Source organism: Phycomyces blakesleeanus, assembly GCF_001638985.1.
Source record: "Phycomyces blakesleeanus NRRL 1555(-) unplaced genomic scaffold PHYBLscaffold_10, whole genome shotgun sequence".
Lineage (NCBI taxonomy): Eukaryota > Fungi > Mucoromycota > Mucoromycetes > Mucorales > Phycomycetaceae > Phycomyces > Phycomyces blakesleeanus.
This window is the reverse complement of record NW_017265143.1, coordinates 1,334,365-1,359,531: the sequence shown is the minus strand read 5'-3', so window position 1 is coordinate 1,359,531 and position 25,167 is coordinate 1,334,365. Positions and strand designations below refer to the sequence as shown.

At 38.4% G+C, this 25,167-nt stretch overlaps 6 protein-coding genes across 6 annotated transcripts; 4 read left to right on the top strand and 2 right to left on the bottom strand.

Annotated features, from left to right (window-relative positions):
• Positions 1–119: 119 nt before the first annotated feature.
• On the top strand, positions 120–2,452 carry PHYBLDRAFT_133661 (hypothetical protein). The gene is made up of 7 exons (XM_018429585.1): positions 120–267; positions 340–356; positions 422–541; positions 613–694; positions 762–900; positions 984–1,502; positions 1,591–2,452. Exons 1-7 carry the CDS (start codon positions 220–222, stop codon positions 2,181–2,183), a joined length of 1,518 nt encoding a protein of 505 aa, XP_018292039.1. The 5' UTR covers positions 120–219; the 3' UTR covers positions 2,184–2,452.
• Positions 2,453–3,283: 831 nt separating this feature from the next.
• On the bottom strand, positions 3,284–5,477 carry PHYBLDRAFT_87294 (hypothetical protein; the record flags this gene model as incomplete). The annotated part of the gene is made up of 3 exons (XM_018443657.1): positions 3,284–4,152; positions 4,334–4,549; positions 4,667–5,477. Coding segments are annotated over 3 exons (1,896 nt in total), but the record flags the coding sequence as incomplete, so codon positions are not given.
• A 3,315-nt stretch (positions 5,478–8,792) lies between these two features.
• Positions 8,793–13,594, top strand: PHYBLDRAFT_181425 (hypothetical protein; the record flags this gene model as incomplete). The annotated part of the gene is made up of 8 exons (XM_018438466.1): positions 8,793–10,175; positions 10,347–10,448; positions 10,575–10,682; positions 10,775–10,882; positions 10,985–12,302; positions 12,371–12,508; positions 12,569–13,129; positions 13,309–13,594. The coding sequence occupies 8 exons, from the start codon at positions 8,793–8,795 to the stop codon at positions 13,413–13,415; spliced, it is 3,825 nt and encodes a 1,274-aa protein (XP_018292037.1). The 3' UTR covers positions 13,416–13,594.
• Positions 13,595–14,029: 435 nt separating this feature from the next.
• PHYBLDRAFT_145460 (hypothetical protein) lies at positions 14,030–16,354 on the top strand (the record flags this gene model as incomplete). The annotated part of the gene is made up of 7 exons (XM_018431447.1): positions 14,030–14,084; positions 14,171–14,338; positions 14,433–14,449; positions 14,637–14,799; positions 14,917–15,184; positions 15,349–15,451; positions 15,656–16,354. 7 exons carry the CDS (start codon positions 14,030–14,032, stop codon positions 16,352–16,354), a joined length of 1,473 nt encoding a protein of 490 aa, XP_018292036.1.
• A 367-nt stretch (positions 16,355–16,721) lies between these two features.
• PHYBLDRAFT_77891 (cyclin) lies at positions 16,722–19,266 on the bottom strand. The gene is made up of 10 exons (XM_018443310.1): positions 18,786–19,266; positions 18,300–18,613; positions 18,136–18,242; positions 17,954–18,040; positions 17,747–17,843; positions 17,478–17,687; positions 17,382–17,418; positions 17,221–17,288; positions 17,019–17,157; positions 16,722–16,914 (listed from the first exon to the last, which is right to left on the bottom strand). The coding sequence occupies exons 1-10, from the start codon at positions 19,015–19,017 to the stop codon at positions 16,841–16,843; spliced, it is 1,365 nt and encodes a 454-aa protein (XP_018292035.1). The 5' UTR covers positions 19,018–19,266; the 3' UTR covers positions 16,722–16,840.
• Positions 19,267–23,556: 4,290 nt separating this feature from the next.
• PHYBLDRAFT_77890 (hypothetical protein) lies at positions 23,557–25,167 on the top strand. Its single transcript, XM_018443309.1, has one exon. The coding sequence runs from the start codon at positions 23,674–23,676 to the stop codon at positions 24,907–24,909; it is 1,236 nt and encodes a 411-aa protein (XP_018292034.1). The 5' UTR covers positions 23,557–23,673; the 3' UTR covers positions 24,910–25,167.

Genomic DNA, 25,167 nt, shown 5'->3' with positions numbered 1-25,167 from the left:
ATAGCCATTTTACTACTTAAAGAATCCCAACCTTCATTCGGGCCGGTGACGTCAGTCAACTTTTTTTTTTCTTTTTTGGTGGAAACATCGGTGTTTCTTTATGGCGTTAGAAAGCAAGAAACCAGCATACGTGCGAGTGTGCAAGAGAGAGTCCTTTTTTTTAAAAAAAAAAGAAAAAAAAAAGAAAAATTTAAAAAATATACTTGAAATCTTGGTGAAATGAACTCACTATTCCAGGGTCAAATCCCAGATTTTTGGGAAGTCAGAGTAGGCAATCATCCAGAAGTTGGTAGTTGTCTTATAAACACACTCATCCGCCTCTCTTGTCTTGTTTTATAGGATGTAATCAACAAAGTGTGAGTCAATTGGCATGGTTACTAAAGCCAATGCGGGATGAAATAAAGTATTAAACCATCCACAGTAAGAATGTAGTCCTCAACTACACAGAAATGGAAGCCAAGGTTCATGAGGCCACGAACAACGAAGCATGGGGAGCATCTAGCACTCTCATGCAAGAAATTGCACAAGGAACCTTCAACTAGTAAGACCAGACAATGAAAAAAAAAATGCCTTTATTATTATTATGTTTTCTCTCTAATATCATCATAACAGCCAATACTTTAATGAGATTATGCCTGCGCTTTACAAACGCTTTACTGAAAAGGAAGCAAAGCAGTGGAGACAAATATACAAGGTTAATAATATTTTACAGCCAATAAGAAACTATCTTTGACGCATAAATATCTGTTGGCATGTTACAGGCACTTGTTCTCCTTGAGTACCTTGTCAAGAACGGCTCTGAGCGTGTAGTAGATGATGCTCGTTCTCATATTTCAACCATAAAGATTTTGAGAAACTTTCATTTTATTGATGAAAAGGGCAAAGACCAGGGTATCAACAGTAAGTCCAAAGTCTGACAATACAACACATTACAATATCCAATCATCTATATTTTAACTCTTTCTTTCTTTTGTTTCTTTTAGTCCGTAACCGAGCCAAGGAGATTTCTGAGCTTCTTAGCAATACAGATCTCATCAAATCTGAGCGCAAAAAGGCTAGAGCAAACCGCAATAAGTACACCGGTGTAGGTTCCGAGGCCATGCACGGCTCAAGAGGGTCTATTGGAAGTGGAGGAAGCTCCCGTTATGGTGGTTTCGGCAGTGATTCAGTTTACTCTAGTGGAGGTGGTATTGGAGGAGGTGGAGGTGGAGGTGGTAGCAGTGGCTACTACGATGAGGACGATCGTTCAAACAACTTTGAGACTACTAAATACGATGACTTTGACGATATTCCTAAAACATCTTCGCACAGAGAGCTCGACACTTCGTCATTCTCTTCTTCTACCCATCAAAAGTCGACTTCTAAGCCAAAAACAGCCAAGGAAGCCAATCTATTTGACTTTGGTGATGAGTACGGCTCGTCATCTAAATCTAACAACCGTGAGGATGAAGATGACTGGGGAGATTTCGCAACTGGCTCTGTTGCAGCCCCTGACACTAACGGTAAATCTCAAGACGATTTACAAGATCTTTATTTTCTTTAAAAAACTGGTTTTTGGGATCAGATAGCTGACAAACGTAATTATTACAGATGACTTTGATGACTTCCAAAGTGCGCCCACGCCAACCACTGTCATGTCTGCCCCTGCTCCGACATCCGCTAAACCAACTAAGACTAATGATCTGTTTGATCTCCTGGGTGATGATGCTTTCTCTGCACCTGTAACTGCATCAAAAGCACCAGTTGTGACGCAACAGCAGCAGCAGCAACAACAACAACAACAACAACAACAACAGCAACAGCGTCAATCTCTCCAACAGTTTTCATTCGATGCTATTACTAGCACAAGTTCTATATCCCAGCCTCTTGCCCCACAAAACTCCTCGAGAAACAATGGTTCCTCTGTGGCTGAACCTGCTCAGCCTGCAAAGAAGATGGAGCTGCCTGGTGGTATTTGGTCTCAGGCTTCATCATTTGTGTCCCTGGATTCACTTGGAAAGACTTCTGGACCCGCTAAGCCTACTGCTGGACCTTCCATGAACACTCTCAAGACATCTAGTGCTAATGCTGGTTGGAGTGACTGGGCATCATCTAACCAAACCTCATCTGACAATAACAGACAGCAGCAGCAGCAGCAGTCTAACAATGCTTCTAGTTCCGCTTTTGATGATCTTTTGTTCTAATTCTTAGCGACCATTTGTCTGTTTGTTTTGTTGATTTTTTTTAAAGAAAAACAAAGATCTCCTCATCCCTCCCCTTTATCTATAATTTAGAGAGAAGACTAGATACCGAGTTTATCTCCCTCTCCCTCTCTCTATATCTGTTTATCTTTATTTTTTGGTACGGCTATTAAGAAAGAAACTTATTATATTTTCAATTAAAATAAATAATAATAATAATAATAATAATAATAATAATAATGAAAACAACAGTGAAAATATAGACTTTTGACAAAAGAAGCTTCGTAAAAAAAAAGTTTAGGCCTCGGCTTTTCTATTGTTTTTTTTTCTTATCTGTCTTGGTGCCACGGTACAATTCTTCAGTTTGAAGTGTAAATTAATTGTATTGATGTTATGGTGCTATCGATATTTAGTACATAACAGGAGAATTCCGTATAACTCACATGTAATATTACTTAATATTAATATGTACATACATATATTGATTATCATTCAAATGGCTATGGTAAAATGAGATGCCCAAAAGAAAAGAAAAAAAAAGAAAAAGACAAGGTTGAACTGGATTTGTTATTAGTATTTTGTGCTTCAAAATATTCTTTATACAAAATGAGGTTGCCTATTATAACAAGATACATAATTATATGGGAAAACTACGGCAGGGTTACAAAGGCAAAATGATCAATTATACAAAATTATTAGGGTACATTGTTTTTTGAATATATAATATAATATATGAATTACACGCTAGATATATGCTATGTTGGTATGATTAAGGGATATGTTGGGTAGAATTAGAATTAGAATTAGAATTAGGATTAGAATTAGGATTAGGATTAGGATTAGGATTTAGGATTTATAGTGCTTACAATATCCTTAGATTATTACAAAGCTTTATTTTCTTCTTTCTCGAGGAACAGCTTGGATACAACTTTGGTAACATCACCGTTAAATGTATCAAGCAGTCGTATTGCCTTTTCGGTCGAGCAAAGGCCATAGTCGGCGACGTACCTGGCCTTTCGTTCTTTTTCAAATCGGACAAGGTAAATATACCACTCCATATCCACCTTCTTGGCCACAGTATCCCTCAAATTGTCATCAGCTTGCTTAACCTTTGTATAAAACGCAGCGCTTACAGGCCGATGATCAGATGCAAGTACCTCATGGCGCCTGTAGTGTGTATTCTTGACCACACAATCTGCCGCCCGGACCAATACTCGATCACACCATGCAGGTATACGTTTTTTTTCCGAGCTATCAAAATCCTGGGTGCCCACATCATATTTGTAGGTCGGATCAAACATCAACGGTGGTTCGGTAAAATTATAGAGAGCAAACATTGGATTCTTTTGGCGTTGCTGGGTTAGTTGATCTTGGGCCTGAAGCGCATCCCAGGCCGCAAGCTTGTTTGGATTGCCCAAATGCTCTAGTACTCTTTCACGACCCAAATTGATTCGGTAGTTTAGATCACCACTCCAAAAACACACTTCATGGTCCAATATTTGACTCCCGTCCGTGCCATGCGTAAAAAGATCGCCGCCGCCAAAGAACGTAGAGGGGTACAGGCCAAATCGGGCCGAGTCTAGGATGTCTTGGCTGTCTTCGTTGCGCTGTAGTAGGTGGTTCTGTCCAGCCGCCAAATGGCAGTTTACAAAACAAAAGGAGGTGTGGTCATACAAAAACCGAATGGCTACTGCGCCCTTGTTGCCATGAACACTCTTTTTCATGAATTTGAGTCCAGTCTTGATCACAGTGGCTTCGCATTGGCGAACCCGGTCTTCTTCGGTGGACTTGACAAAAATGCAGCTAAAAAGACCAACAAGGTGTTCGGTTTTGATTACGGAGTAGCTTCTGACACCGTAGATCTTTTCAATAACCTGCGACAGGTATTCGTACCACAGCTTATATCGGTGAGATAAGAGTTCATTTGTGTCTTGTAATGGCTCTGTCTTTTTGTAAGAATTAAGGAGTATACCTGAAATGCAAATATCATTGGAATGAAGAGAGTGTTACTATCAAGGATATTGTTATCTTTTTTTTTATTGTCTTCATTATCATCTTAGTTAACCAAGGGCTATTATTATTATTATTATTTTAAAAAAAAAAAAAGCAAAGCAAAGAAGAGAGGGCAGGTGAAGGTTGATGATATGACTTACGTGCCGTGTTGGTCTTTGATGACAAATCTACCATTTCTTGCATACCAATCGCAATAATATCTGGCTTATTCTGACTGCTGAGCCACTCCATTATGTTTTCCTGATCTCCCACACTTAGTTTATCTGGCTTCATGGCATCCACGTTCCAAGAGCAGTTCAAGACGTGTGTGTCCCTATATACGCAATACTCTTTTCTATATTCCTGCATCTTCTTTTCTACAAAAGCAAAAACAACAAAAGAAAATTGCAATATGTGGGTCAAAACTCAAGTTGATAGAAATATGAATATCCAAATGAACCAAGCACGTTTATTCCAATAAGAATTCTTTATACCTTTCCAATACTTCTTTAATAGTCCATCCCAAACTCCAATATTTCCATCATTGTCTGCTGTAACTACAGTAAGAGCGGATCCTTCCTGCGTAAAGGCAGTCAGATTTGCGCGAATACTAAAGACGCTTGATTCGTGTGCCTGCCACTGTTGTATAGTCCTCCAAGGAATCGATCGTGTTTCATGAATAGAAATCGTGCCGTCTGTGTATCCGGTCCATAAATAACGCTCTCCCACGCTTTCCATCGCCGTAATACTTTGTTTCCCGAGCTGGATAATATATAGATTTTTTCTTGATGTGATATCCCAGACACTTAGAGTTCCATTATTATGAGAAATAAATATTTTGCTCTTGTGGAACGGCACAAGTACCATATTTGTAACATCTCCCAGCTCTTTAGAGATAAAGATACGTGGGTATGGAATCATCTCACCCTCTGTTCGGTGGAAAACGCTGATGTCTCTTCCGGAGCTAGTCCACATAATGCTGTCAATTATGGCTACTGCACATAGCATGGGTGTAATTAGGTATCTCACTGGCTTTAGGAGTGGTTGATGGTAGTTTTCTGGTTTTGGCTGAACTGGCCAAATATTAAGTATTCCATGATTGTCCATTGTCCATATTTCCCTGTTTCTGTTTCGAAAAATAAAATCTACAGCTCCTCTATGACTTGTTGTTCGTTTCTCCATTAATTCTCTGCCAAGTATATCTACCATTATGAGTGCTCCATTCTGGAGACCTATCCACAAGTACCGACCATCATCTCGGGGGTCGAAAGAGGGTACAAATGCAAGTGCGCGCACCTTTGAACCGAGATCATTTATGACTGTCAGATCTATATTGTACAAGAGCTCACAAGATATGCTGTCCCATATCCGAACTGAATGATGGGACCCAATCGCAATACTTTTGCCTGATGTAGCCATGGCGCGTAAGGTGCCTCGTTGACGAGAGAAGATCTTGGGGTGACCATCCATAAACGGTGGTGATCGACTGATAAACGACCTGTCTGGGAATTGGGTTTCTGCCAAGGATGGCAGGTGGTTGTTGTATCTGGAGGTAGGTTCGGTCGAGTAGTTTGATTTTATGCTGTTATAACGTCTTATAGGACTATAGTCTCTCTTCTTTTGTGGTGAGTAGCCATTAGATGTGTTCGGGAAGCTGTCGGTGATGTAGTCTGGAATGGTAAATGGTAATTTATCGAAATTATTGTGATTATTCTGGTTGCTGTGATTGGATAATATGAGTGTGCTTTTTTGGGATGATGATAGGACGCCATAGTTGACTGTGCGAGCTCTTCTAACAACAACTGTATTATATTGTATAGGACGACTAGATGACTGGGGAAGTGAAGATGATTTTGACGACAATGTTTCCTGGAGAGAATAGACAAGTGGCTCTTCCGGGTTAACTTTTGTATGCATGGGCGACATGTGAAGGCTAGTAGAATTAGGCGTGCCTGTCAAATACGAAGAAGGACGTTTGGTTAATGTGAATAAGGGAAGAAGAAAGGGGTCAAAAGTTTCTCGGGTTGTACTTTTAATGTCTCGCAGCATCTGACAAGGCCCAGAGATCGGAGAGACATCTTCTGATGACAGTATTCGTGCCGATAGTTCCTTTTTGTCAAATGAAAGTCCTGCTGATAAGCCAATGTTAACCATAATTATATATATATATATATATATATATAAGGTGAGGGGCTGATGAAAACATTTGGAGATCTTATTGTCCAATAAAAAATGTTTCATTTTTGACCTGACCAAAAGGATGCTCCTAAATATCTATGCCAAGGCTCTCTCTTAAGACAGGTGCTTAAAGAAGCTGATATATTCAATGTATATATCGTCACCGTCACTTGAGCAGGAAGTGACACACTAAGTATTTCCAAACGGAATGCACATCCATGAGTACTCCCTTGATATGGTCTACGATCATGATTTACGTTTGCTAAAAAGCCTTTATTTTTTTTTAAGAAAAATAAATAAATCATAATAATAATAATAATCTTTAACCTGTATTTTTGTCTTTTTGATCTACTAAACCTGTCTTTTCCAATAATAATAATAGTAAATATTTTTAGACCAATTAGAAGAAGAAGAAAAATTAGATATGAAAGTAAAGATAACTCTATTAGATTATCAAACAAGACCGAGTTCTTTGTCAAGACAATCGTTTGTGGTAACAACCCTACAGACAGCTAGAGCTTGGTGTGTCTCTTTTAATACGCTTTTATTTCTATTATTATTTTAGACCAACATTCTTCAATCGGTTTAAGAAAGGGAGAGTATTGAGGGCATAAGCAGAGGCTTACTCCTTGATAAAATAAAGAAACAGCGTCACTTTCCCATAAATACACCTCTTTTCTTCTTCTTTTCCTTACAACTAAATCCCTTTTGCTTTTAATAGATGAAAAAGGATCAGAATCATAATAAATATGGTACTATCTTCCATACCGGGGGTTTATATATTACGCGATGTAAAACAAAGCAAAAAAGAACTGTTGGTAAATACAGCAATTTGACTACTGACCACCTCAAAGTTCGGATCTGAGCCTACTTGAACACGTATAGCATAAAAGTAAAAGTTCAAGAGAGAAAAAGGCTCATAAATAATATTCAAGAATGAAGGCAGTTTGACCCAAAAGCTCTTTTATAATATTGTAACAGGTATACACAATTTGATCCAACCAACAATCAATGCTCGTCCTAGTCGCACCACATACTAGACTTTATTATATAAGAAAGTCAAGGTTTTTGGAAGATATGTAGCATAAAGACGATGTGCGATCTATTTGGGATTCAAAATCAAGAAATCTGACTACGGGTCCTTTGGCAGGAGTGTATTCTTTAAAAATAGTGCCACTCTTGGATATTTCTGGTAGCATGTTGGATTTGTCAACATTTCTCAATAAGAAGACATTGGAAATTTTCAGCTCGTTTTGTGAAAAAACAAAAGAAAAACAGTTGAATTGTATGGCAAATAGGTCTTACATGCGATATTGAAATATTTATCTTTTAAAGGATAAATACAAAGGTTAAATAAAGGTATTTTGTTCCAGTGTCCTTATTGACTGTTAATTTGTTATAAATGTGCTGAACAATATATTGTATATCTTTTGTATAGCCCTGTCGGCATATGAGATAGGTTTGGTTGTAGATCATGTTACAATTTGTGGAATGCGATGTAACGTAGCGGTGATACGCACTACATTGTCTTCATTTATCTAGAGTGATATATATATATATATATATATATATATATATATATAGATCTCACTCTTTATATAAGAGAAGTCTCTGGCTATTTCTTCAATAGAAATAATACATAGCTATAATTGAGTAGTTTATGCTATATTCTATACCAGTCAACCATCTCAAATCTCTCTTCTTTACGCCTAAACCCAATAATGAATTATAATTCATCTTCATGTGAGTATATCTTTTTGGTGTACTCTGCTCATATTTTTTTGGATCCCGCAAAAGAACAAAGCGCAACTCCGAATTTAGTTGAACGTGCACATCACTCTTTTTGTTGGCCCTCCTTGGCCTCGGCCGATCGATTGCAGTGGTTACATTGAAATAAAATGAAGTTTAGCTCATATGAATTTATCTAAATTTTGGGTCTTATTTTTGAACAAAGTACGACTAGTCCAGGACAGTTCGTTTTGACGATAAGGCATGTGAACAGAAGCCATCTTTCTTACGCGCTTGGCTATAATTAAGGCTCTAAAGTCCAACAACCACAAAATGAGCTGCTTAAAATGGAGCTCAATTTACTATTTCACTTTGTACGACAAAGACACAAGTTTTTGTTCAACTTTGCCCATGCCCATGCCTATTTTATTTTTATTTTATTTTTATTTTTTTACGTTTGATGATGAATTAGGCGGGGCAAAGTCTTTACGGCCCTCTCACTCTCTTTTTTTTTTTATATAATTTTTTTTTAAAATACCCTAAATTCTTCCCTCTGTAACCTACAAGACTATTTGCTCTCTAGCTCTATCGCTAAGGACTAATTATTTCATTGTAGACATATCCCACCTCTTCTTCCTCTCCAACCACCCCTTCCACTCTTTTATTTTTATTTTTATATATATTTCATTTATCTAACTTTACACAACAGCTGCCATGTCCCAACAAAAAGTGGCTCACGGACAACCAGACGAAGTGATTCATTTACGATTGCAGAATGACCAATTATGGAAAATCATCGAGAAACAGCGAGTGATGATCCAATCCCTCCAAAAAGACAATGCTCGATTAGCAGCCGAGCGAGATGGTCTTCACGACAAGGTCGATAGTCTAGAACGAGAAATACTTCGGAAACCTAGAGTGGCATCGATCCTCATCTCGCCTCAGGCAATGAAAGAAATCGCAGAGTCTGAGGATGCAATGACACCCATCGATGGTTACTCATCTCCAACCGACTCGGTGGTTTCAAATACACTATCCACCCGGGACCTATCTCATGCCAGCCCTATGCCGCCTCCACGTTCGCCCTATCGCTCTTTCAAAGAGAGTGCAAAGATGGTAGAAGTGAGCGAGCTTGCTCAGGTGGCACACAAAGAGCAGCTTCAGCACCAACGCCCAAAACAACTTAATTTCTCACTCGATAATCCCATGGAGACCCAGCCCGTTGGAACAGCTGCTGCACCATTGGATATGGAAGGCATGTGCTGTCTTTCACCTCCAGGCTCGCCTATTCCTGGCCAGATCACTCCAACATCACCCCACTGTACCATAATTGAAAAGGACGCTCTATTGTTTGCCAAATACCAGACTGCCAACGGTCCAAAAAAAGATAATCCCAAAAGTGTCCCAATGTCCAGGGCTGCTACTGCATCACCCCCCTCTACCTCACCACTGTGTCCATCTTCGCCCTCAGCTGAACCACGTCTATTTGTACCTCCCCAGAGCAAGTCAACGTCCACCCTTGACAACCGTAGAACCGGACGCGCCCGGGATTCAATGATGCCACCACCGCGCACTGCTCTTGAACACGACCCCACAATCAGGGCAGCCTCTCCACCGCCCATGACTTACACTGGGCAACAGCCCTTTGCCCATGACAGTGTTCTTTCGCTGCATGTACCCACAGGATCTTCGAATCGTAAACGCGAGAGTAAGATATATTACAACACTCCGATCGATATCGTATCTCCTACCACAGAATCAGGACAGGAAGAATGGCCGACCATGCGTGTTGAGATGGCTAATGGAACACCTGAAGTGCCATTTATTCAGGAGCCTTTTCTTGCAAGCCCGCTCTCTGCAGAACAGCTTCAGGATGGCATGAATTCGCTTGCTGCAGATGGAATTGCCAATATCTCCATAAAGGTTGTTGGATCCAATATAAAGACGAATGACCGGGGTAAAGAAGTCATTTCTTTCACTATCTCTGTCGGTAAAAAACACCCTGGGCCAGAGGATGAATCTCAGCTTTATGAAGAGTATGAAGAACTCTGGAGAGTTGAGAAGCTTTATTCTGATTTTCTTGGCCTTGATTCCAAGGTAATTAATTAATTAATTTAATTAATTAGTCAGTCAGTCAGTCAGTCAGTCAGTCAATTTATTATTATTATTATTTACTTATAGAAAAAAAAAGAATAGAGATAGAGAGATAGAGTATAAATGAGGTTGCTAATTAAGGCAACTTTTATTGTGTATATTGTAAATGTTTAGTTAAAGACACAGCGTAACAGAGCTATTGCAGGCAGGATAGGTAAACTACCTGACAAGGCTCTTTTTGCCACAAATGCTCCCAGTAAGGTTGATCTGCGCAAGGTAAACAAGTGTAACATAGCCTAGCACAGCATAATAAAGTACATGGTTTAGCTTCAATAGATTTTCTTTCTATCTCTCTTTTAGATGTAAATCTTATTTTTTTTATTTTTTTTTGGTTTTCTTTAGCACGCACTAGAATTATACCTACAGCATATTGTTAGCCTTCCAATGGAAGACATCACTGATTTATGCAACTTCCTCAGTACAAACGTGATCGAGCGTGAAACATTCCGTGTATGTATCCGTAAATAAGACAAGGCGACGTTCTAAATAAGACATCTAATCCTATCCTGCCATCTTCTTTTTTTTTTGTAATTGCTTCTTAGATCTCCGGTCACAAGGAAGGTTTTCTGACGAAGCGCGGGAAAAACTTTGGAGGATGGAAGACACGCTATTTCGTCCTTAATGGTTCGATGTTAGACTATTTTGAATCTGTAGGTATTTTCTCCAAATATATACATACACTTTTTATTAACAAAAATGGAAAATATATTTATGTTGTATTTATTTATTTATGGTTTTTCTTCCTTTTATAGAAAGATGGAATTCATTTGGGCACCATTCGATTAACCAATGCTCAGATCGGTCGGCAGACACCTGGAATGACATCTGTAGACGAGTTTAATGCCTATCGCCATGCTTTCCTTATTGTAGAGAAGAAACGGGCTGGGTCATCTCATGTAAACAAGCACATATTGTGTGCCGTATCAGACGAAGAAAGAGACGAGTGGGTAGACGTGCTGTTCCAGAATATCGTCGTTGACGAAAAGGAAATTAAAAAAGAAGAGAAGATGGCAAGCGAAAAGAAGAAAAAGGTCGAAAAGCCACGCAAGCTTTCTAAAGGAGAGATCCGGACGATTGGAGCCACGCCTATCAGCAACCTCAAGTTGGAGCATCCGGCAGATGTCGAAAAGCTGACCAATGTACCAAACATGCAGACCCCCAATCCTTCTTTGTCTGATAGTACAGTTGAGCCTATCCCAATCACAGCCAATCTGACACCCTCGATCTCTAGCGAAAGCACAGATTCTTCGATTCTATCCACATCTCTCCCAAACTCGGTAACTCCCGCTGGCTGGCCAGGTATCGACAACCAACAACACCCTCAACACCCACATCACCACCAACCCCATGCCTCATACTCTGTAAGAACCAGCTTGGAACAGCCCTCATCACGCGGTCTACACCCTCGTCCGGTTATCCAGCGTCGAAGCTCGATGGCTAATCTTGTAAGCGAAGAAGAAGAACATGGATCTGTGGCTGTGGGTGTGGGTGTGGCTGTATCCGATCAGCGCGCCCCACCTCCAGCCGGACTTGGATCCTGTCGTGAAGCCGAAGAGTCGACTGAAAATCTTTTGGACTTGCCCGATAATAAAAAGACAAAAAACAAAGCAAACAGGATGACCTTTTGGGGCAAGAAAATGTTTAGTAGTAGTAATAGTAATAGTAATAGTAATAGCAGTAATTCGTCAGGACAACAGCAAGAGGCAGTAGCTCCACCTAGTATGCGCCCATCGACGTCTACCGAAAACTCATCTCGTGGGAGTGCACTCCCTAATCCATCTTCTGGCTTTCGTAGCTTTTTGTCACGGACGAACAACGAGTCTAGCGATCGTCCGGGACGCGGAAAGGTTTCTGAAGATGGAACTCACAAACCATCCAAACAGGTCTTTAGAGTCCCTCTCGAAGAAGCAGTTCGGGTCTCACGAGTTTCTGAAAAATACGAGCTGCCGGCTGTTGTGTTTAGATGCATTGAGTATCTGGATGCTAAGAATGCTGTACTTGAAGAAGGCTTGTACCGTTTGAGTGGAAGCAATATGATGATGAAATCTCTTAAGGAGCGTTTTGATCAAGGTATGAAAATAGATTTTATGAAGGAGGAAAAGAAAGAATTTGATTAATTGATTATTTTATTTTATTAGAGGGAGATGTGAACCTATTGGCTTCAAAGGAAGAGTATGATGTGCATGCGATTGCTGGACTTTTGAAGATGTGGTTGCGTGAACTACCAACGAGCGTATTGACCAGAGAACATCGCACCGACTTTTTACATGTGATTGGTAGGTTTTATAGAAAAGACATATTGTTTCTCTCTGTTTTTAATTAATATACTATGCTAGATCTCTTGGATCGTAAGGATCGAGTGAATGAACTTGGGCGCCTGGTTTCGCTTCTGCCGCTTGCAAATTACACTCTTCTACGAGCTCTGACTGCACATTTGATATGCGTTGTTCAGAACGCGGATGTGAATAAGATGACGATGCGCAATGTTAGCATTGTATTTGCACCTACACTGGGCATTCCGGCTACCATTTTCAACTTGTTTATGAGCGAATTTGAGTACATCTTCTGGACAACTGAAGACGGAGATGCGGCACCTAGAATGCTTGAGGACGAAGAAAAACAATACCAAGAGGAACAATTACAGCTATCACAGCAATCCCAGGAACAACAGCAAGATCAATCAGAAGAAGAACATACGATTCAAATAACCGAATGTGACCCGGTTGCTCCACTGCAAGGATCTGTGAAGCATGAATCGGCTCCTTCGTCTCGCCCTACTTTGGGCCGAAGACCTACGTTGAAACTGCGCGAAGAGCACGGCCGTAGTAATAGAAACAGTGTGAACTACATAGACGGTGCACCAATTGCAATTGTTGATCTTGAGATGAGCATGGATGGTAAGTTTATTGGTATTGGTATTGGTATTGGTATTAGTATTAGTATTATTCTTTTTATTATTATTTTCTTTTGGTGTTATAAAATCGAGTGATTTAGTTTAGAACCAATTTCTTTCTCTCTTTCTCTCTTTCTCTCTATTTGACCAAGATACTAACGATTGTTTGATTATGGTTACTAGGTCCTCCTATGCTGGATGAAGAAGAAGAAGAAGTCGATGATTTGGCTTTAACTGTTGCTGAGGATGAGGCAGAACACTACCGATATCCCGCAGAAAAACATATTTAATCACAAAAACACACACAAAACTAGCTCAACCTCCCCTCTTCATTTGTTTTGATCTCTTTAACTTCTTTTTAACTTTCATAATGCCTACACATATATAATTACTCTTCCTTTTTCTACATACAAAAAAAATAATGATCTTTCTGGTTGACTCTGTTGACTTGATCTGCTTAGTGTCCAGTAATTTGGCCTGTATTTTCTGATAGCAAGAGTGCTAAAGGTGCAGATATGAGGAGATGATTTTATTTTTTTAAATATGTATGAAATAGAACCAAGACCATACTTGATCATGGCTTTGGTCAGCCCAAAGGACAATATTGATTATTTCACCTAAATAAATGAATTTTAGGATATTTTATTTTATTTTAGTAGATAACATGTACTAGTGATACTTATTTAGACCTTACATGAATACACACATTTGTATATAAATATATCTACACAATCCCTTGATATCTTATTATAATATTCCTCCCTTAATCCCTGTTATATCCCCCTTCACCTATTCTTCACCCCCCTCCAACCCCCCCACCCCTTTCCTTTCTCTCTTCTTGTCCTCACTTTCCTTTCTCTTTATCTTCTTCTTTATCCTTTTTGCCCAACTCTTCAGTCTTTCAATGGCTGGCGGAGATTCCGTCACTAACTTTGTGATTGGCATATTTGTCTCTCTTGGTAAAAATAATAATAATAATAATATATATATATATATATATATATAATACGTTTCTAAGCAACCATACTGATTCCAAATCTCTTAGCTGCTTCATTCTTGGATGCCCTTGGGCTAAACATTCTCAAATTGGATCATGTTAAGGAATCTAAACGAGATGCAGATCAACAACGGAATGACTGTGGTCGCCCTTTGTGGCATATTGGACTCTACACATATATTGGAAGTCAACTTATCGGAAGCACCATAGCACTCAGTAAGGCACATACAAAAATAAAAAATAAAAAATAAAAAATAAATACGCATATTAAACAATTTTTGTTTTGTTTTGTTTTGCCTATCTTTAATAGATTATCTCAAGACCCAGGTAAACCCCATTAAAGACATATAATGATCTGTGATAAATCGAGGGTGTGACGATCCAGCCTATATAGCTATATATCTATATATCCATATTGCTTCTTGCCTTACAGGAGATGATAGAGGGGTGTTTATTGCAGATAGACTAATGAGTCAAAGGGGGTTTTAATCCTTTTGTTCTTCTTCATTTGTAGTGGGTAGCTCCTTTAGGAAGTGCAGCATTGATCTACAATTTCATATTTGCAAAAATGCTCGTTAATACAAAGATTACCCGCAAAGATGTATTAGGCACCTGTGTTGTTGTAGCCTCTGTCATCTGGATTGTAGTCTTTGGTGGAATGTATAATGGTGACGACCGTAAGTATAAACCAAGACCCAAGAATCTCCAACCAAACATATATACATTCGTACATTCATACATCTTACTGCTATCTTTATATATATATATTATATATACTTATCTGACATTCTTAGCCGAAGAGAATATCTCGCTCGAAAATCTCAAGACATTATTTATGCGTCCGATATTTATCATATACTTTAGTGCCCTTAACATCATTACCATATCTGGCTTAATTTTTGCTATCTGGTCTCGGTGGGCGCTGGCTGATAGCTCTCGCAAACGAAGAAACCCTTTGTTTGCTGGAATGAAAGACAAGAAGATGAGACGCTTAATTGGTCTGATGTTCAGCTTGGATGGCGGCATGCTAGCCAGCGAGACACTTTTACTAGCCAAGAGCGGGTAAAGCAAATCCCCTACCTTTTGTTGTTTGTTGTTGTTTTTTTATAGAAAAAAAGAAAGACAATCATTGGGTCTTTTACTTACTTGAAAACTAACTGCTTCTTCTTCTTCTTCTTCTTCTTCTTTTTTGGGGGTGTTTTCTTTTGCATTTGCATTTACTGCAGTGTAAAACTGTTTACGCTTTCGGTCAGTTCACAAGTCAATCAATTCACAGACAACACCAGTAGATTTGTAATTCTTGCTCTGATTGTTACGGCTGTTTTACAGGTATGATCTTTTATAAATCATTTATATAAAATAAAAATTTAAAGGTAGTCAAAAGTAATAGTAATGGGATTCTTATTACTTGCTAAATACAAGACTAGTTTAAGAAAATACTATTCTCGTCAGGCCAGCTGACAGATACTTCCTTTTTTTTTTATTCTTTAATTTTTTTTATTTATTTTAATAAATCTAAAAATGTTATTTTAGGTCTACTGCCTCAATAGTGCTTTAAAGCTCTACTCTTCTGTAGTAGTGGTTCCTGTGTTTTACGGCACATACACTGCACTGGGGCTAGTCAACACCATCATCTATTTGGATGAGATCAGCCACTATCCTGGGTGGGCTATTGCACTAGTGTTTGGTGGCATTGGTGTCTTGATCTACGGTGTTTATCTTCTGAGCTCCAAACCAGATCCCTCCCACCCTCAGGAAGAAGAAGCGGAAATCGAACAGGAGATGAACGTGCTAAATCCAACCAGCTTAACATCCGACTCGACCGCGTGGCCGACTGCCAAAGAGGAGAAGGAGGCTGCAGAAAGACGATCTATACCTCTTGGACTAGGCGAATCGAGTGGAAGCCACCAACAACTACCACTTGACAACGAGAGTCTCTTTGGAGAAACCGTAAAGCCCATATCTCCTCCGCTTCCTCCTCCTTCTCGTCCTTTCATGCGCTGGATCCACAGAATAAAACAGTCCCTGTCTTCTAACAAACCAGAATCTCCTTCAATTAACCACTCGTCATCAGGAATCACAATGCCTTTGGTAGCCCAGACACGACAGAGAGCCGTTCCCCACGAAACACAGCATACGCCCAATCACCATGAGATGTTGTACTATCCAGACCTTGAACAGCGGTCTCATATTGGTCTACAAGACACAGCGTCTTCTGGGTTAAAACCCTAGAGAGAAGATAGATAGTTAGATAAAGAAGTATTTTCTATTCTGTTTTTGCTACCTTTGCTACCTAATCCCTTCTTATTTTCTTATTTTTTTTCTTATTCTATTTTTCTTCTTCTTTCCATTCAAATACTTCATGCAAGCAGTCATCTCCCTGAGAGCATGGAACAAATTCAATGCTAAAAGAAAAACAAAATAATCTCTTTCACAAGTAACCCACACGCAAGAACTCTCTTTCTCTCTCTCTTTCTCTCTCGTACGCACGCACACTCACGCACATACACGCACTCACTCACGCACTCACGCACTCACTCTCACACAAGCATACAGGCACAACCGCTTATTCATTCACTCACTCAAGGTTTTCCTCAAATAGTAATGATAGAAGTCTTTTTTATATATATATGACAGATTTACATTACTTCTTATTATTCGTCTTATTTTTATACTCCTTGCACTTTTTTTGTATAAACTTTTTTTTTCAGGAACTCATTAGACCACGCTGGGCCTAAGTTCACCTTCATAAAAATGTGACGGACCAAGATAATCTTCCATACTTTTGTGCTCTAATATAAACAGATTCACATAGATAGAATTTTATGAGTAATGGAGCACTGACCCAAATCATCACAGAAATAACAAAAACCAAAAAAAAAAAAAAAAAACTTACCAAGCGTTTTAAATATTCGTTCGAAATGAGGCATAAATTCACGCTTTGGGATGTAAAGATTGAATTCAAGATCAGCAAACACAGCAAATTCATGCTTGTGTAGCTGTTCAGCATCAACGCCTAATCTATCCTCCATGACCTACATAATAATAATTTAGAGAGAAGATGGTCAATACATGCATGTACACACTTATATACACACATCTAATAGGTGGTGCTCCCAAGGTTCCTTTGCTTCATTTATCTTTATAGCTAAAAGTAAACAGCAGGCTAAATATAAATATAAATATAATTTTAATATAAATAAAACATGAAATTAGTATAATGCCAACAATAAAGATCCCTATATTTGTATCGGCTTACCTGCAATAAGTTTTCTATTCTTCTTGGTTACGATATTCTATTTTGTTATGTTAGTATAATACACATATATTGATATTGATATCTCTATATTCTTACCTTGATGACTAGCTTTTCAAAGTAAACGTAAGCATGAGCTACACTTGATACCTCCAGATCTACTTCTCTGCCGATTTCTAACAAGTGAGCTTTGATTGCCTTGATTTTGCTGAGTGTAATTTCAGGTGCAAGTTCTGGATGAGTCAGGCGAAATTGCTCGTTTAATTCTCTTTTTATATCAGAGGCTTTCATCTGCTGTCCAGTTAATGTCTAAGATGTCATGAGTTTGGTTGGTCCTTTTGTATTTGTCTTGATTTACTTTAACTTACTTGAGCATTTATCACAGCTTGATCGTAAAGTGGGTCTTCAAGAAAGTGAGCGTCATAACCACCTTCTACAGTAATATGTGGCTCGTCGGTATCATTTCTTATTTTTCAAAAATAATAATTTATATTAAGTTTTTGCTGCAGGTTGCCTTAAAAGAAAGACCAAATACACACACACACATACACTATAAATAACATTTATACACATACCTTAATGAGCCAGAGGATGTTAAAAAGTGACCGTAAGTTTCGATTAACCCACGATTTGATGCATCTTGCTTTGATGATTGCTGTTGACTGATTAATTATATGTGTCAGTCAAATAATCTATTCTTTTATATATATATATATATATGACTTGCTTCTCTCTAATAAAATTATCAAAGACGTACACATATCCTCGGTTAATCACTGGATCTGCCTTCCTTCCGGCCGGATGGCGTATCTTGTCAGTGTAATAACGAAGGACCGAGAGAATGCCTAGTCCATTAGATTTGGACTATTAGAAAAAAAAAAGATGTTAATTTTATATATATATATATTGTATATTGTGTACCTCTTTGTTGGCACGGTAAGACTTTTTCTTAATCTTCTCGGACGCAATTGGACGATCGCTGTCGTCTCGGGTAAGTTGGTGGTGTACATCACCCCCCTCGTAGTCAGAGGATTGTTTTGGTTTTCCATCGGCTTCGTTCCAATAGTTCCATGTTTTTCTATGATCGGGTTCAGCCAGTATAGCGGCTGGTGCAGAAACCGACATCATAACGGGTGGAGCGGTTGTGGATAGGCGATCGGTTGGGCCCACTCGTACGCTGGTTGGAACCTCGTCATCGGCGGATAGGCTGCTGTCGGTCGAGTGAAGGGAAGGAGCTATATAATATAATATAATACAATTTATTTATTTTTAAAAAAAAAAAAAAAGTTCAAGATGCAAGATGTGAAACAAGAATTAAATATGTATATAATTTTTCTTTTTTCTTTTTCATAATGCAGCATTTGACAAATTTACTAATGTAATGTATAAATTACTATTATTTTTTACCAGAGCGACCTGCGGATGATTGGATGAAGTCCGGATATTCTCCGTAATCAATTCCATATCCAGGTGAACGTCCATCGGATGAAAGTCCAAGATCGTCTTGTAGCGGTTGAAAGGCTGTGCTGTCTTTTGGTTGTCGTTCGGTTTCGCTTCCAAGAGAAATGTTCGATAAAAATGAGAATGCCACTGGTCGTGAGTCGTTCCGCCTGGCTTTACGACTTTTCGTCGTGCCCATTGGCGTTTAGTACGCGAAGAAGAGAGGATAAGAATTAGCAAAGAAGATTAAAGTGATTGTCTAATTCGGCAAGAATGGCCAAATTATCAACTTTTTGATGATAAAACAAAAACAAAGCAAAAAAGACAACAACAGCAACAAAAAGAAGAAGGAGAGGAAGAAGAATCTACGGTCAATGTCAAGCGTTTGGCTGAACGTAAAATAAAATAATAAAATAATAAAAAAAAAAATAGAATAGAATAAAAAAGGTAAGACTAGAAAGTCCTGGTTGAAGAAAGGGAGAAAGGGAGAGAGAGAGAAAGAGAGAGAAAGAGAGAGAGAAAGTTAGAGTACGATTATGATGGGTTAAAAAGTCACAAAGTAGTGTGACACGCCTCTGGAAGGGGAGCTTGTCCAGCCACGACAAGATGGTTTTCATGGAGTGGAATCTTGCAAGTGACTGCTGAACCCAAAGAGGTTAGGGATCCACAAGAAGAGTAGTCAGAATCCTATTTTCTTTCTTTCTTTCTTTCTCTATTGGAATTATGATAATGGTCTCTTATTGACAAAGACTATCCGACACACTTTGGTGGAGACTTGGTTAGACGTTTCTTATTTCACTTTATTTAATTTGATTTAAATACTAGCTTAATTCATAATAGAAAGAAAAAAATTGGCTCAGAATAGTTTAGATTCTACTGCTGAGTATCTTGTGCCAAGAGAGCTAATCTTGGGTTTTTCTATATATCATTTGGTATGCTGCTTATCCTATAGAAAGAGAAAAAAAAGGCCAATTTTAGTGAATTGTTGCAAGTTTTCCGGGAAAGTGTGTTTTATGGTTTAATTCTAATTAAGCACCAATTTCTCTCTCTTTTATATAATTTACTTTTTACGCCACCCTGTTTTTGCAGTCAATGGCAAGACATCTTTTTCAAACTTCTTCAACCCAGTACAAGAATTAAAGACAGTAGACGATGCGTTATCTAGTGGAAGATTGAATTTTGTTTTTCTTATCCATTTTCAATTTACACTGCGATCTGATTTCCAATGATTGTTATACGTTCTGCCATTTACCACAGTGATATTACTCACAGTACTCCTTTCTTTTTTTTTGGCCTCTTGGACTACAAAGTCAGTCGAAAAGAAATAATGGGTTGATTCATTGTGAAGGGATTTTTGTTCCCAAAGATCCTTATTCATTATTAGTTATAGTTACAAAATAGAGCAGTATCTTGATGTAGATGCGGTACATATCTGAACTTGGGTCTTAGATGTCATACCACATAAGGCACACTAAAAATATATGCATTAAACCATGGTAATAAAAGCACTTGTACAACAACATAGTTTATGCAGCTATACATATCTGTTGCGAGCAGGAGAAACACTACTCCTTGATGTAAGCTCTAAATAAATATATTTATTTAGAAGCAGCCCAAGTATCTTTACTGTAGATCAGCTAGAAAATTACGTATTAGCTCTTCACTAAGCATTTGGTTCTTAAGCTCAAAGGTAAGTAGCATTAGGTTTATATGATCGAGACACTAGAAGTCATGTGAAGTGTTGCACAAAGTTACAATTCGCTGTATGATTTCTTTTTTGGAAAATTCACCTCGTCGGACAATTTTTTGAGGTAATTGTACTGTACTGTACTGTACTGTGCTGTGCTGTGCTGTGATGTAGGTCAAGAATCATTCTCAACAGTGAGACAATGAGGATATAATTAACCAATATGCTTATATATCTAATCTTATTATTTCTTTTCTGCTACTAGTATCAATGTACTCAGCATTATTACAGTGAGGGGCAAAAAGAATCGCCTTTTTTTAAGATCCCGATTGTTCTCCAAAATATATCTATTTTTCATGCTTAAAGAAAAGAAGCAAATACATTACTTACAGCTCCCAAACTACTTCAGATTAAAGTTGAAAGCACTTGTTCTTATTATTTTATAGAAGAGTCTTTATTTTAGTACTTGGTATTATGACCATTTGCATCTATTACAGCTTGACATCTTCTGTTCATGCTCCGGACCAAACTCTGCAAATACTTCTGGGGGATTAACTTCCATTCCCTTATTACCGCATGTCTCAAATGGTAAATGCTATACAGGTTGTATCTGTTCATACGCACTCTACGCTTGAGATATGCCCAGAGATGCTCGATTGGATTCAAGTCTGGACTTTGAGGTGGCCAGCTGCCCAAAAGTTTCACCTTGTTTTTTTTCTTCCATTCTTTTGTCAGCGCACTCACATGGCAGCTAGCGTTATCCTCTTGCAGTCAAAATCTTCTCCAGCTATCTTTCTCTTTGAATGCCTTTAAAGAAGGGAGGTAGGCTCTTTCCAAGGTTGCAACATACTTCTTGGAATCGATATTTCCAGGCACAACGTCTAAAACTCCGACAGCCTTTCCATAGAAGCACCCCCAGACCATAATGGAGCCACCTCCAAACTTCACAGTTGGCGAGACAAAGTTGGGCTTAAAGCCCTTGCCGTTTGGCCTGAGAACGCACCGGCACCCATCACTTCCGTGGAGCTGGATCTTTGACTCATCAGACTAGATGACGGAATTCCAATCTGTCGTTTTCCAGTGCGGATGTTCCTTAGCTCATTGCAATCGCTTTTTACGATTGATTTCCGAAATCTTTGGTTTCGGAATCATCTTTCGAGAGTATATTCCAGCCTTGCGAAGAAACTTTCTCAAAGTCTTTACAGAAACTGGTGTGGGCAAGGTTCTAGCAATGGTACTCATTGGCTGTGTTGGATCACGGCTAATCTGAAGCATAATTCCTCTTTTGTCTCTCTCATTTAACTTTAAATGTCTACCAGATCGTGGTGCAGCCATATGCGAGCCAGTTTTTTTGTAGCTCTGAAGAACACGCTTCACCACGTCTTTGCTTACGCCTACTTTTTTGGCAATGTCAACCTGACTAGTGCCATTCTTAACACTCTCATGGACAATGATTGCACGAGTTGTATTATCCGTGTTTTTATGTCCATTGGTGGAAATCTTAGTAATCTTTTTTGTGCATTCGGTTTGATTGTTCATTTCATAAAATGTTAATTTAAGAGAAAAAGAGAAAGACTATTACGTTTGCTGATTTCGGCATTTTAAAAAAAAGGCGATTCTTTTTGCCCCTCACTGTATAAGATTGGAATCATTGAACAAAATATTTAATAATCAAAAAGGGTATTTTTTTATTATTAATTAAAAGCAGGATTTAATTGAATTCAACATTAATGAATTTTAGCTTACTATCAAGCTATTCTTTACAAATGTTGGATTACTACTGTAGGCAAACATGTCGGCAAGTTCTTCTGCCAGATATACCTTCTTGAACCCTTCCGTTCTCTTTGCCGATTTACTTTTTTTTCTTCTTTTCTTAATAAACAATTGCTTGAATATTGACTCGGACTTCGGCCATTAGTTAAGTCAGGCAATGTTAGATATCCTAGGTAATTTTTACCTCGTATTGCGAATATCTAAAATGATATGAACGTTATTTTATTAGAGGGGACTACTCAGGGAAAATTTGAAAATATCGTTCCAACGGACTTTACTGGGTACAAATTACCCAGAATTTTACCGTCTTTACTTTTATCCCAAGACACTTCTAGGGCACTTTTAGCTTAACTTTCCATTATGTCTCTCAAAAGTGTCCCTCATTATAGTCGGCGCTTAATCTTCTGTTTCTGACTTTAAACTGCATCCATTTTCAGCAGTCATGAAAGTGGCCTATATACGTTCTCCCCTTCTCTATTCTGTATGACCAAGAAACTGATTGATTGATCGATGGGTTCGGTGACCGGAAAAATCTAATCACCGTAGCAATTCTTTTTGGAGAAAAACTGATGAAGTTTGATTTGTACGGGATGTAGGATTTGCCAAATGAAAGTAGTAAAAAGAGATTACCGAATACAAATGAATGATCGACTGCATCCAATCATAGTAGATTATTGGTTTATTTGTTCTAGAAGAAGTAGCTCCTTATTATCTATTTATTTAAATATTTCAGCCACATTTTATTTTTGCTTTATTGGCTTTACTGACAAGCACCTTATAGTATAAAGCAAATTCTTAAAGGTAAGCAGATTTAAGCCATAAATCGACATCATTGTGGCTGACATTGAGAAATAAAGAATAAAATGAAATTGAAGTAAAAAATGTATACAAAAAACAAAAAGGGAGCCTATAGACTTAAAGATCCAGTCTAGATTATTGTCATTAATATCTATATTCTTCTTCTCTAAACTCTTGGCCATGACTTTAACCTAATTTTATATAGTCTGGAAAATAGCCAGCTCAAAGGGTTTGATTAGCGTGCAAATATATCTACCTTTTATCTGTATTCATTTATAAATGAGATTTTGTTTTTGTTTTATAAAAGAAGCTATAGTGAGCATCTGTAGTATACATGTGTTTAAGAGGAGAGATAGAAAAAGGAAATCTCCCCCCCTCCCAAAAAAAAAAATACATATTTAAAAACCCAATTTCACTTGTCCATTTATTAGTTTCGTTCCTCTTCTTTTCTCTACTTTATTAATTATCTCTCTGCTGTATCACTTGGCTTCTTTTTGCCTTAATCGACAGCGTCGTAACACCGAATCCTTTATTGTTACACATCTAGACCTTACTTTTTATATATATATATATATAAATATATATATATATTCAGTTATGATTTCATGTCTACCAACCCACACGACCATAAACAATCCCCGATTAAGACGAACCTTATGGAACTCAATATTCAATATCAAGTTTATTGCATCCCTAGTAATAATAGTCATCGCAACATTCCTCATCGCATGTCGACTCGAAGCTAATGCTAGGGTATTCCCACAAGAGTGGGTCTCACCTCGACAACCACAAATCAACTATCCACTTTCAAACTGTCTCAATCTACCAAATAATAGTCCATACCGTCATGGCCAAGCAAGCCACACAATTTCGATTACACCAGGAGTTCCTCTTTGGAGAGCAGACACTTGCTACGATTTTGCAGGTCTCATCAAACCCTCTATCAAACCAGTCCTACAGGATACTATCTTTCATACCTATTGGTCTACAAATATCACTGGGTTTGGCGACAAACAGCTGGATACATTGAGATCTTTTGTAGCTACTCAGAACCCTAACAGTACAAAATTGTTTGTCTGGGTCCCATCCACAGACACCAAAGCCCTGGTATTCTCAGCCCAATGGAAAATGGCCCAGGAACTGGCGCCTAAACGCATAGAATACCGAACTATTGATCACAAAGCACTCACCCAAAATACCCCTCTCGCTGATTACGTCGATGACTGGAGAAACCATGTCTATAACACACATACTAATCAGGACATGCTTCTGAGGCTCTTGGTACTCAGTCAATATGGTGGTCTCTGGTTTGATATGGATACCCTACTGGTACGAGACATGGGTCCTTTATTGGAATATGAATGGATATCACAGGGTGACTGCAAAACATCTATGGAAGGAAACCCATTCGATGGCGGTTTACTGCATTTCAAGAAACAATCCCCTTTTGTCTGTGAGATGCTGGAAGTCGCTGTTGACCAATTCAATATCATCAAACAAACGAACACCCGATTTCCCGTGGATAATAGCCAAGCCAAGCTATTAAAACTCACAGCAAACACGCCAGAGACATTTGGGGCCCAGTTATATTATGGTGTTTATCGAAATATACTCCACCATCACATCAAACCCTGGTCAAGTCTGCCTTGGTGCTTTACTGACGGAACAATGTGCAATTCAGCTAATGCCTTGCCCAAGCTTACCTCTGAATCAAAGGTTGATAGTCGACGGATATCACAGATATTTGCCTATCGTTGGCATGGCAAGTGGACTTCACAACCTGGTGCCCTTTACCGCTATATTACACACACACACCAAAAAATTACATCATAAAAATCTTGCATCATCTTTATCTTTCAAGAAGATATCTTCCCTTGTCATTAGCACACATTAACACACAACAAAAGAAACCAACCTGAATGTAGTCCCCTCTTCTGTACTTATTTGTTATACATAGAATATATAGAGGGCCATACTCGGCTCTCTTCGTAATCCTAGCATAGACAATATATATATATATATATATATACGTTATATTCTGCCTTCTTTTAATTTATATATATATTATGTTTATATCATGAGGATACAAAG